Source organism: Ovis aries, chromosome 7 (genome assembly GCF_016772045.2).
Source record: "Ovis aries strain OAR_USU_Benz2616 breed Rambouillet chromosome 7, ARS-UI_Ramb_v3.0, whole genome shotgun sequence".
NCBI lineage: Eukaryota > Metazoa > Chordata > Mammalia > Artiodactyla > Bovidae > Ovis > Ovis aries.
The window spans coordinates 35,886,565-35,899,246 of NC_056060.1; the positions used below are offsets into that span (position 1 = coordinate 35,886,565).

Genomic DNA, 12,682 nt, shown 5'->3' on the forward strand with positions numbered 1-12,682 from the left:
TGTCCATGAGATTTTCCAGGCAAGAATACTGGAGTGGGTCGCCATTTCCTTTTCCAGGGGATCTTCCCAACCCAGGGATCAAAGCTGGGTCTCCTGCACTGCAGGCAGGTTCTTTACCAACTGAGCTATAAGGGAAGCTTTGCAGGGGAGAATGGAGCTATAATATTCACTAATAATAAATACATGATGGTCATTTGTAATCCTTCTTTGTATGTTTCAGTGATGGTGATGCTTACCGTCTTTATAACCTAGATGTCTATGGATATAAAATACATGACAAAATGGGCATTTATGGTTCAGTGCCTTATCTCCTGGCCCACAAACTGGGCAGAACTCTAGGCATTTTTTGGCTAAATGCCTCAGAAACACTAGTAGAGATCAAAACAGAACCTGCTGTAAAGGTGAGCTACGGATCATGACTGCATACCATACTTATAGAAGAGACAAAACTAGTGAAATGTAATCATAGTTCAGGGATTTCTAGTGGCAGTCTTCTGCCACTAGAGTCTACAGTATAACTAGGGAAGGCTATTGGTGTGTACAAAGGAACAGACTATTACACACATAAGGGTGGGTCTTGTGGGTTAGAGGGACATTTTTCAGACTTTCATTCCATTCCTTTTTCAGTACACACTGACCCAGATGGGCCCAGTTGCTGCTAAACAAAAGGTCGGGTTTCGAACTGATGTGCACTGGATGTCAGAGAGTGGAATTATTGATGTTTTTCTGTTGACAGGACCTACTCCTTCTGACGTCTTCAAGCAGTATTCATACCTTACAGGTACTTGCATGTGGAAATGCCAGTTTCTTGTTCCATTGTGTTTCCTCTAAACCGTGTAGAATCACTGTAAATGAACATTTGTTGCACATGATATAGCATTTATAAACAACTTACGCAAGCTTTTTAAGAAGCAAGCATTTATCCTTCTACTCTCATCCCATTCAGCATCTCATCCCATTCCCTTTAACCAGTGGAATGGTTAAACATTCCACTGGGGCTGGTAATCTCCATTCTCTAGTCACTAATGTTCACCCATCTGCCTTTCTTGGAGCCTTAAAGGCTCCTGGACTTTCTTTACCTTTAACCCCTTTAATCCCTGGGCTTTCTCTACCTTTATCTCAGGTAACCAGTATCCCAATGTGAACTTTTATATGTTGTCTTCTCCATTAAAATATACCTCTGGGATTAGCACTAAAGCATTTTTATCTTTAAAAGATATGTGAGATCATTTTGACTAATGCAGAAAAAGCATTTGACAAAATCTAACACTATTTCATGATAAAAACATTCAGAAGACTAGGAATAACAAGAAGCGTCCTCCACATAATAAAAGGCATTTATGGAAGATTCACAGCTATCCTCATACTCAATTCTGAAAGACTGCAAGGTTTCCCCTAAGATCAGAAACAAGATGAGGTTTCCCACTTTCACCACTGCTACTGAACATTGTAGTTGAAGTTCCAGCCAAAGAAATTAGGCAAGAAAAAGAAATAAAAACCATCCAACTTTGAAAGCAAAATATAAGATTATCTCTATTCACAGACAGTGTGATACTATATGATATAAAATCCCAAAGAATACACATACACACACACCCACAATTAACCTACATTGTACAGCACATGATCAACACACAAAATTGGTTGTGTTTCTACACACCAGGAATGAACAATCTAAAAATGAAATTGAGAAGACGATTCCATTTACAGTAACATCCAATAGAATAAAATACCCAGGAATAAACTTAACCAAGGAGGTAAAAGACTTGTATGCCAAAAACTACAAAAAAAAACAAAACAAAACAAAACAAAACACAAAATCCTGAACTAAAGAAGGCCAAGATACATAAGAAGAAATTCCATGTTCGTGGATGGGAAGATTTAATATTATTAAGATGGCAATCCTACTAAAAGCAATCTATTTTTACTACAATCTCTGTCAAAATCCAATGTCATTTTTAAGTAATAGAAAAGATGATCTTCAAATTCATATGGAATTTCAAAGAGCCTGAGCAGCCCAAAAATCCTGAAATAAAATGTTGAAAGACTCACACTTTCTAATTTCAAAGCTTATTACAATGTTAAAGTAATCCAAACAGTGTAGTACTGGCATAAGGATAGACATATAAGCCAATGGAATAAAATTGAGAGTCTGAAAATAAACCCATAGATCTTTGGCCTATTTATTTTCAATAAATGTTCAAGACCTTTCAATGGAGAAATAATTATGTCTTAACCACATGGTACTGGGACAACTGGATATCCACATGCGAAAGAATGAAGGTGGACCCTTATCTCATACCATATACAAAAAATTAACTCAAAATCGATTGATGGAATAAATATAAGAACTAAAATCGTAGAACTCTTATAAGAAAACAGGTCAATCATGACCTTGGATTTGGCAACAGATTCTTAGCTATGACACCAAAATCATGAGCAACAGAAGAAAAAAACAGATAAATTGGACCTTTTTTTTTTCTCAGCTGTGCCACTTGACATGTGGGGTCTTCATTCTTCAACCAGGGATCTAACCCACACCCTCTGCAGTGAAAGTAGGGAGTCTCAACTACGAGACCACCAGGGAAGTTGCAAGTTGCACTTCTTTAAAACTAAAAACTTTTGTGAGTCAAAGAACATTATCAAGAAAGTGAAAAGCCAAACTATAGAATGGGAGAAAATATTTGCAAATCATATATATGATAAGGGTCTAGTATCCTGAATATATAAAGAACTCTTACAACTCAACAGCAAAAAGAAACAGTCTAATTCTAAGATGAACCAAGGGCTTAAATAGACATTTCTCAAAAGAAGATGTATAGATGGATTAACGAGTACCTGAAAAGAAGCGCAACAGCATTAGGTAAATTAAAACCACAATGAAATACTGCTTCAAAACCATTGGGATGGCTAAATCATAAAGAAAAGTGAGAGAGAGAGAGAGAGAAAAAATAGTAAGTGTTGGTGAGGATGTGGAGAAATTAGAAACTCATACATTAGTGGTTGGAACATAATATGGTTCAGCTGCTGTGGAAACAGTTTGGCAGTTCCTCAAAAAGCTAAACATAGAATTACCATATGACCCAGCACGATGATTAATTTTGTGTGTCATGGTGCCCAGATATTTGGTTAAACACTAGTGTAGATGTCACTATGAAGTTATTTTTTCAGATGAGATTAATAATTAAATCAGTAAACTATGAGTAAAGCAGACTCATACTCTGTGATGTGAGTGGGTTTCATCCAATCAGTTGAAAACCTTGAGAAAAAAGGACTCTGGTGTCCCCCTAAAGAGGGGCTTCTCCGGTGACTCGGCAGTGGAAGAATTTGTCTGCAGTGCAAGAAACACAGGAGACACAGGTTCGATTCCTGAGTTGGGAAGCTACCCTGTAGGAGAAAATAGCAACGCACTCCAATATTCTTGCCTGGCGAGTCCCATAGATAGAGGAGCCTTGCAGGCTACAGTCCATGGGGTCACAAAGATGTGGACGCAACCCAGCGACTGAGCACACACATCCCCTAAAGTAAAAGGAATCCGTCTCGAGACTGTCTTTTTTCTCAAGCTGCAACGTCAACCTGTCCCTGGGTTTCCAGGCTGGCCTACCTGCAGAATCCAAAACTACGAGCCCCTACAATCACATGAACCAGTTCCTTAAGATCAGTCAGTCATTTTCTTTCTCCGTATATGTATAAATACATATACACATATACACATATCCTTTCGATTCTGTTTCTCTACAGAACCCTACCTCACTCATCCAGCAGTTCTACTCCTAGATATATACTTGAACTGAATGGAAACTGAACAGATACTTGTATGCCAACAATGACTACAGCATTGTTTACCAGAGCCCAAAAGTGGAAACATGCCAAGTGCTCATCAGAAATGAATGGATAAACATGGTCTTCCCCGGTAGTACAGTGGATAAGAATTCACCTCCCAATGCAACAGACACGGATTCAGTCTCTGGTCCAGGAAGACTCCACATGCTGCAGAGCAACTAAAGCCTGCGTGCCACAGCAACTGAAACCTATGCATCTAGAGTCTGCGCTCAGCAACAAGGGAAGCCACTGCAACGAGAAGCCCGTGCACTGCAACGAAGAGAAGCCTCCACTCACCACAACTAGAGAAAGTCCTGGTGCAGCAACGAAGACCCAGCACAGTCAAAAATAAGCTAATTAATTGTTAAAAAGGATGAATGCATAAACAAAATGCTTTCTTGTTGATGCCCTAAGTGTGAGACTCAGTGCTTAGACCTTGTAGATATTCAGGAAACACTTATCAAATGTACAATTAACATTGTGGTGGTACCTGGCTCAGTTGTCATCTCCCCCTTTTAGGCACACAAGCCATGCCCCCTCTCTTTGCTCTGGGGTACCATCAATGCCGCTGGAACTATGAAGATGAGCAGGATGTAAAGGCAGTGGATGCAGGATTTGATGAACATAACATTCCTTATGATGTCATGTGGCTGGACATAGAGCACACAGAGGGCAAGAGGTACTTCACCTGGGACAAGAAAAGATTCCCAAACCCCAAAAGGATGCAAGATCTGCTCAGGAGCAAAAAACGTAAGGTAAAATAAGCCAGTGGGCTTCCTAGGTGGCACAAGTGGTAAAGAATCTGCCTGCCAATGTAGGGGATGTAAGAGATGCAGGTTTGATCCCTGGGTTAGGAAGATCCCCTGGAGGAAGGCATGGCAATCCACTTCAGTATTCTTGCCTGGAGAATCCCATGGACAGAGGAGCCTAGCAGGCGACAGTCCATGGGGTCGCAAAAAACTGCACACAACTGATGTGACTTAGCATGCATGCATGCACAAGACAGCATTCTGAACCTTTTCATTGCAGAGCATTTAAAAATGTTCAAGTTGCCTTGGCACATTACTGAACAAGAACCATCTTGTAAAAAAAATGGCCGGAAAATAGTACTTTCAAGTGTAACTGTAATTGTGATCATAGAAAAGCTCTGGTGAAAAAGTGATAACGCTATCTACGGCTACCTTAGTGGGTCTAGGTTCCCATAAGGATGAAGGGGCCTACCATTCGGTTCCATTCATCGTGACCAGCGTGTACTAATGTGATGGGTGCACCTCATGCAAAATTTGATTTGATGTCAAGATTGATGATATCACACTGGCACCAAAAGGGTATGAACAGGTTAATTAGTCCTATAGCGAGGCATTTTAGGGGTGCAGAGCTGCTCCCAAGCTCCTCTGAAAATGGCCTAAGAGAGCTGGGAAAGGAGACAGGCTCAGGTTTTAAGGTGGTTACCTTAAAGTAAGTGTTGAACTGGGGTTGAGGGTTCCTGTGCATGCGCTAGGGCTTGTGTGGTTTGAACTTCTTGTTGGCCCCAAAGAAGGAAGCATCAGGGCTTTGTCAGTATGCACAGGTGTGGGCAGAAGGGTAAAGGGCCTGAAGATATGGTGGGGCTTGAAGCTCTTAACAGTTGGTCAGAAATGAAGTCAGATTCTTTAGTACACTATTTTTCCTGCATGCTTCCCTGATGGACTCAACCTGTTCATATGGCCAAGGAAGGAACTAAAATAGAAAACGAGGACGGGGAGACGGCACTGGAAAGTATATAATGCAGGTGTGGTGGTGGTGGTGGTCATGGCAACAATGAAAAGAGTGAAGGAGAAAAAAAAAGGGGGGGGAAGAATCCCGTATGTATCTCATGAACGGATCCCTCAGTCCCTATCCATGAGATTCAAGTTGCCTTTTCAACCCATTCTGTTGATCCCCAGGCCTTTTACAGTGTTCTGAGGCAATGCTGTTAACTCTTAATATTCCAATTAATAAACATTTTTTGGTGTTTATTATTGAAGCAGCCCAAAAGCTTGGAGAAGGCAATAAGCACCCCACTCCAGTACTCTTCCCTGGAAAATCCCATGGACAGAGGAGCCTGGTAGGCTGCAGTCCATGGGGTCGCTAAGAGTCGGACACGACTGAGTGACTTCACTTTCACTTTTCACTTTCATGCATTGGAGAAGGAAATGGCAACCCACTCCAGTGTTCTTGCCTGGAGAATCCCAGGGACGGGGGAGCCTGGTGGGCTGCCGTGTATGGGGTCGCATAGAGTCAGACACGACTGAAGCGACTTAGCAGCAGCAGCAGCAGCCCAAAAGCTAACTGACAGATGAATGGATAAAGGAAATGTGGTATATACATATGATACAAAATACCCAGTCTTTAAAAGGGAGGCCATTTGGATACATGCTACTACAACGTGAATGAACCTTGAGGACGTTATGCTGAGTGAAATAAGCCCATCACAAAAAGACAAATACTGTATGATTTCACTAATCTGTAATATCTAAAGCAGTCAAAATCCTAGAGACAGAAGGGGGAAGGGTGGCTGCCAAGGGCTAGAGAGGAGGAGGCAATGGGAAGTTGTTTTTAATGGGTATAGAGTTTCAGTTTTACAAGATGGAAAGAGTTGTAGACGTTGACTGTACAACATTGTGAAAGCACTGTTGAACTGCAAGGTCTCCTACGTCTCCTGCATTGCAGGTGGATTCCTTATCTGCACACTTAAAACTGGTTAAGATAGTGAATTTTATGTTATGTATATCTTACCACATTTTAATATTTTTAAAGCTTTTTAGCAATGGAGGATTAAACTTCAGTGTGTAGAGTAGATTTTAACACACATGAAGGATGATTATTAGAAGCTTATTCTAGCCAAATAGATGGTTTTGACGCCCTCAAGTAGGTGAAAGTGATGGTATTAGAAGGGCAAGGAGAGATGCTAAAGATGCTAAAGACATGGGGCTCTGATCATAGCTCTTTTCAAACCTCCTTTCTAAATGCTTCCCTGGTGGCTCAGATGGTAAAGAATCTGCCTGCAATGCAGGAAACCTGGATTTGATCCCTGGGTCAGGAAGATGCCCTGGAGAAGGGAATGACAACCATTCTGGTATTCTTGTCTGAAATATCCCATGGACAGAGGAGCCTGGTGGGCTACAGACCATGGGGTCGCAAAGAGTTGAACATGACTGAGCAATTAACACTTCACTCCTTCCTAAATATGGCTGTACCATTGGATTTGGGTTTTTTTTTTTTGTTTATTTTTAATAATTCTCTTTTCTTTAATGTTTGCTTTTGTGTTATCTTAGCCTCTTAGGTATCCAGGGAGCAGAGGCCTGCCTACTTAATCCTTATGTAAAGCACTCAGCACCACAAAGAGATAGAATCTTAATAAATATGATCATTAGAACATGTATTGGAGGGACAGAAATCACTGTGAAAAATAATAGACCTGGTTTTGATATCAATTTATATTCCCATGAGCACATGAAAGGTGATAGGGTTTTACTGGTGTCTGAAATATCTCAGTAATAGTAGTTGTTATGGGCTTCCCCGATGGCTCAGCAGATAAAGAATCCGCCTGAATGCAGGAGACACAGGTTCAATCCCCAGGTAGGGAAGATCCCCTGGAGAAGGGAACAGCAACCACTCCACTATTCTTGCCTGAAAATTCGCATGGACAGAGGAGCCTGGTGGGCTACAGTCTAATGGGTTGCAAAGAGTCAGACATGACTGAGTGACTAAGCACAACACAATTGTTTTGAGTAAAATGTGAACTCCAAAACTATGATGAAAACATATAAATGAACATATGACTTATGTGAAACTGATGAGATCTTTAAACTTTTATGTCCTGACAGCTTGTGGTCATTAGTGACCCCCACATCAAGGTTGATCCCAACTACTCAGTGTATGCTAAGGCCAAAGAACAGGGCTTTTTTGTGAGGAATCATGACGGAGGAGACTTTGAAGGTGTATGCTGGCCTGGTAAGATGTCATCTTTTTCACCTGATATCCACTGTTTAGCCCCAATTAATGAAGGCTGCATTAATTTCTTATAGATGTCACATGCTATATTTTAGGTGCCTTTCCTTAAAGGTATTATCATCTTTTATATCTTTCATCTAACACCTGGTATGGTGTTCTTTGTATACATTTAAAAGTCAGTGAATGATTGAAAAATAAATAAGCAAACCTCAGTAACATGCTGTTTCCCTTAGCAAATAAAAATTAAAAGCCAGAGAACTGGAACAGAAGAAGAGGAAAAGAGAAGAGTCCTGCATGTCTCTCCCTGCGCTTTTTTTCTTTTTTGCCTCAACAGCCCATAGGTTTGACTTTCCAGCCTTTCATGAGTGATCTCAGCTGCCCCTGACAACTCTGAAGCCTTCATTTCAGAAATCATTAATTTAAAGCCTTGGTAGAAACTCCTCACAGACAAAAGGGAAGTACCAGTCTATCATCTGATGGCACTCTATCATAAATTCACACACAATGGAGAAAGCCCATGCATTCCTCTTCTCCCTGTACCACTTACAAACACGTCTCTGCCCTCCTTAAGAACAAAGGGTTCACTCCAGGATATCTGCCATAATCCTTACTAGGGCTGTCTGAGGCCATCAGTGAATGATAGGGTCCATCCTGGTGCTTGTTCATTGGCATTCCCCTGCCCTCTGGGTCTGAGAGGACTAGTGATTGTCACTGGAGTTCAGCATTGCCTTCATCAGCTTCTCACCAGACTATGCCTCTGTATCGGCTATCTTTTACGTTTGATGCAAGGCACTCATTCATTACCCAGCTTTCACATCTTGCATCTTACCATGAGGACCACTGTTCCTAACAGGCTGTCTACTCTTCTGCCTCTGCAGGTCTCTCCTCTTACCTGGACTTCACCAACCCCAAAGTCAGAGAGTGGTATTCTAGTCTCTTCGCTTTCTCTGTTTATCAGGTTTGTTTTTATTCCTTTGCTCTTTCCTAGTTACCTGGAAGGATGAAGTAAGGAAAGAAGTGGCTAAATAGAAGTACTCTGCTTCACTGAGTAGTTCCTGATAAATAATACTTATATGAAGAGGCAGGGATGCCAACCACATATCAGATTTTGGCGGTGCCATATGAATGGCATATGAAGAGAGGCACCATATGAATTACCAAATGCACAAAAGCTGTGATTTTGACTTTCATTATGATAGACTGTATGGTATATCAAATTACTTAATAATAGATACTTATTATATTTTCAAATTGTAGAAATTTTTACTTCATATGGTATTATTAAAAATGATAATGATATATGTGAAAGTAGCTTGCAGAGTATAACATGACATTAAAAGTAAGGTATAATAATAATTCTTAAAATCTTATAAAAATCACAGAGAAAACTGGAGAGGCCACATCTAGACAACTAGATGGCGGTAGTGATAAGAATGATAACTAATATAAATTGAGTACATGCTATGTTCCAAGCACTATGCTAATCACTTTGTGTGCATTATACCATTTCATCTTCACAATAACTCTTTGAAGTTGGAATTGTAATTAACTCTAATCCCACAGACAAGAAAATCAAGGCATGGACAAGTATAAAATCTGCTAAATTCACCCATCTAATAAGGGGTAAATCCAAGATTTTAACTTAGGTCGACTGTCTCCCAAGCCTGGCTCTTAACCACTAAACTCTAGTTTCTGAGCATCCTGTATTAGAAATAGGAGCTTCCCTGAGGTTAAGAATCTGCCTTGCAATATAGGAGATGTGGGTTCTGTCCCTGGTTGTGAAACTAAGACCCACATGTTGTAAACTGTTACACCACAGCAAAAGATCTCACGTCAGGCAGTGCAGATCCTGTGTGCCACAACCAACCTGATGCAGCAAACTAAATAAGTAAATGTTTGTTTTTTTTTAAAAAAAGAAGAGAACTTAGAGCAGGGTTAAATAATAATCGGGCCAATCCAGTCATACACACTTGTTCCCCTGTTGTCTATGGCTGCTGGCATATAACTATACCTGGACTGGGTTATAGAAAAAAGAGGCCTTATGGCCTGCAAAGTTGAAAATATTTACTATCTGGCCCTTCCAGAAAAAGTTTGCCAGGTGCTGCCTTAGAGAGTGTTAAACAACAACAGTCAAAGCAGCTAAATACTTGGAACCTATACAGCCTTGTTCATTGAAGTATACATGATTAGAAAGAATTTGAGGTAAAGAGTCAGAAAAAAACATGTAAGCCTCCTCCAGGCATTTGAAAGACTACCGTGTGGGGAAGGCAGCAGATGTATTTTCTGGTATCCCAGAAGACAGCCTGGTCCCTGTGAGAGAATGTTACACGGAACAAGACTTTCAGAAAACTTGGAATGAGCTGCCTGAGAGACTCCTGGTCATTGTAACTATTGAATCAAATGCTGAGAGACCAGGAGTTTTTGTAAAGGGACTCCAGCCTGGTAGGCTCCAGTCCATGCGGTTGCTAAGAGTCGGGCACGACTGAGCAACTTCACTTTCATTTTTCACTTTCATGCATTGGAGAAGGAAATGGCAACCCACTCCATTCTCCAGGGACTATGGGGTCGCACAGAGTCGGACACAACTGAAGTGACTTAGCAGCAGCAGCAGCAGGAGCAGCACCGTGTTAACTGGATAACTCAACAGCCCCTTCCCACTCTAAGTCAAACAATTCTCTGTAGGATACATACTGTAGATCCTGCTGACAAATGGTGTCTTAGCTGTCAAACCCTTCACAGTACTAGAGGGAAGGCAGAATCTCTTCACGGACCGTTCTAACTGCCCCTAGTAACAGTTGGAGCAGGTGAGGGATGATGGAGAACCTGATTGTGAACGTTCACAACCTGTCCTGTAGGGGTTCTCCGGGCGGTCTCAGAATGGACATATGGGTGACATGGGACTACAGCACAGCGCTCTTTCATTCGTCAGCAAGAACTTATTGAGAACCCTCTGCCATTCAGGTTGTTCTAGGTATTTGGGATTTACCAGTGAATAAAACAGACAAAATTCCTTGCCCTGTGGAACTTTTATTCTAGCAGATGACAGAGCATACATAATAAACAGAATAAATAATAAGGTAAATGGAGTAGGAAAGAGGATTAGGGTCGGCTGTCATATTATCCTTATCACTGTAGGAGTTTTCTCATGATCAAGATTGACTTCCTAGGGATCTACTGACATCCTCTACGTATGGAACGACATGAATGAGCCCTCTGTCTTTAAAGGCCCGGAGCAAACCATGCAGAAGAATGCCATTCATCACGGCAACTGGGAGCACCGGGAACTTCACAACATCTATGGCTTTTATCAGGTAAGACATCTAAAAAGCAGCCGCCTGGATCCACAGGCCCTACTTTTGGGGCTGAAAGTCATTTGCTTTATAACAACCATACTATACTGTTCATTTCTCCTTGTGTGTCTTTTCTGTCAACTGTAATAGGTCTTATCAGGTTGTAGCCAATATAAAACATTATTTCTCCCTTTGTGTCTTTTCCTTCTATAATGAACCTGATCAGCTGATTAACTTATAGATATTGTGGGATTAATGATAACATGGAAACATCTTCCTTGACAGGAGCCATTAGTAAGGAGCATTAGATAATCCCTCAAACCTTTTACTGAAGTAGGCTGTGCATAAATACATCAAAGACAAAACAAATTTTTAAAAATTTCACAAATGTCTAAATACAGCAAGTCTTATGTTCATACCAGGGAAGTAAGATTTAGAACACAGAGGCACAATTTCAGTATGTATACTTTCTAAATGTAGAAGGCCTTCCTTAAGTACTTAGCCCTCTCAATGGAAGGTGGTAGAATTGTCTTCCATTTGCCAGTCACATTAAAAAATCTTTGCAGTCACTTGCCCTAATTTTTATTTGTGGTTGGTTCTTTGTTATCTTCAGAATGTAACAGGGTTCCTGTGACCCTCCCACCAATTGCTGTTTTCCAGTGGGAGCTGCTGGCTACATATGGCATGGTTTCCAGAAAGTATCAGTTTACTTCTCTATGCAGGCTCTTGCTATATCTGTAAACTACTTTATGGTTGGAGAATTTTCTTATGTAGGCCAGAGCCAGGCACTTAACCTCTCTGAAGCTCAGTTTTTTCCATTAACAAAAACTATCTCAGAGGTTGTTAAGTTATAAGAAAAAAATCTTATAAAAGTGCCTACAATAATAAGCACCAAATAAATTCTCTTTTATTATTTACCATTATTTCATTGCTATTTTTAAGTTTTTATTTATTTACTTTTTTGACTGTGCTGAGTCTTAGTTGCTGCTCAGGCTTTTCTCTAGTTGCGGCATGCAAGAGCTACTCTCTAGTTACAGTGTGCAGGCTTCTCGCTGAAGTTGCTTCTCTTGTTGTGGAACACGGGCTCTAGGGCATGTGAGCTCAGTGGCTGTGGCTCCCAGGCTCTAGAGTATAGGCTCAGTAGTCGTGGTGCGCAGGCTTAGTTGCTCCGCAGCATGTGGGATCTTCCCAGACCAGAGGTTGAACTTGTATCTCCTGCATTGGCAGGTAGAGTCGTTACCTCTGAGCCACCAGGTAAGCCCCTGTTTCATTGCTATTTTAATCAAAGAAATTGTTTCACTCTTTTAATAGGGAAATTTAGAGCAGTTTCATTATATTATGAAAATTATTTGGAAGATTTTTTAATATTTTCCATTTCATGTTCCCACCTATTATTTACTCTTTGCACATGAAATAGCTTATTGGGGATGTCTGCACAATGCCATAATTCAGTCGTCTATTTGAAATTTTTCTTCTTTGACATCATAGCAAATGGCCACTACAGAAGGACTGATCCAGCGATCTAAAGGAAAGGAGAGACCCTTTGTTCTTACACGTTCATTCTTTGCTGGATCACAGAAATATGGTAAGGACTG

General features: G+C 40.8%; 1 protein-coding gene across 14 annotated transcripts in view; it reads left to right on the plus strand.

Moving 5' to 3' along the window:
- Positions 1-12,682, plus strand: part of GANC (glucosidase alpha, neutral C) — a 73,219-nt gene that overhangs the window by 30,645 nt on the left and 29,892 nt on the right. For all 14 annotated transcript variants that reach the window (XM_060419122.1, XM_060419126.1, XM_060419123.1 and 11 more), the window contains 7 exons: positions 221-401; positions 628-781; positions 4,342-4,577; positions 7,671-7,797; positions 8,676-8,755; positions 10,965-11,108; positions 12,576-12,672. In XM_060419122.1, the coding sequence (XP_060275105.1) occupies positions 221-401; positions 628-781; positions 4,342-4,577; positions 7,671-7,797; positions 8,676-8,755; positions 10,965-11,108; positions 12,576-12,672 (1,019 nt within the window). The remainder of the gene's footprint in view (positions 1-220; positions 402-627; positions 782-4,341; positions 4,578-7,670; positions 7,798-8,675; positions 8,756-10,964; positions 11,109-12,575; positions 12,673-12,682) is intronic.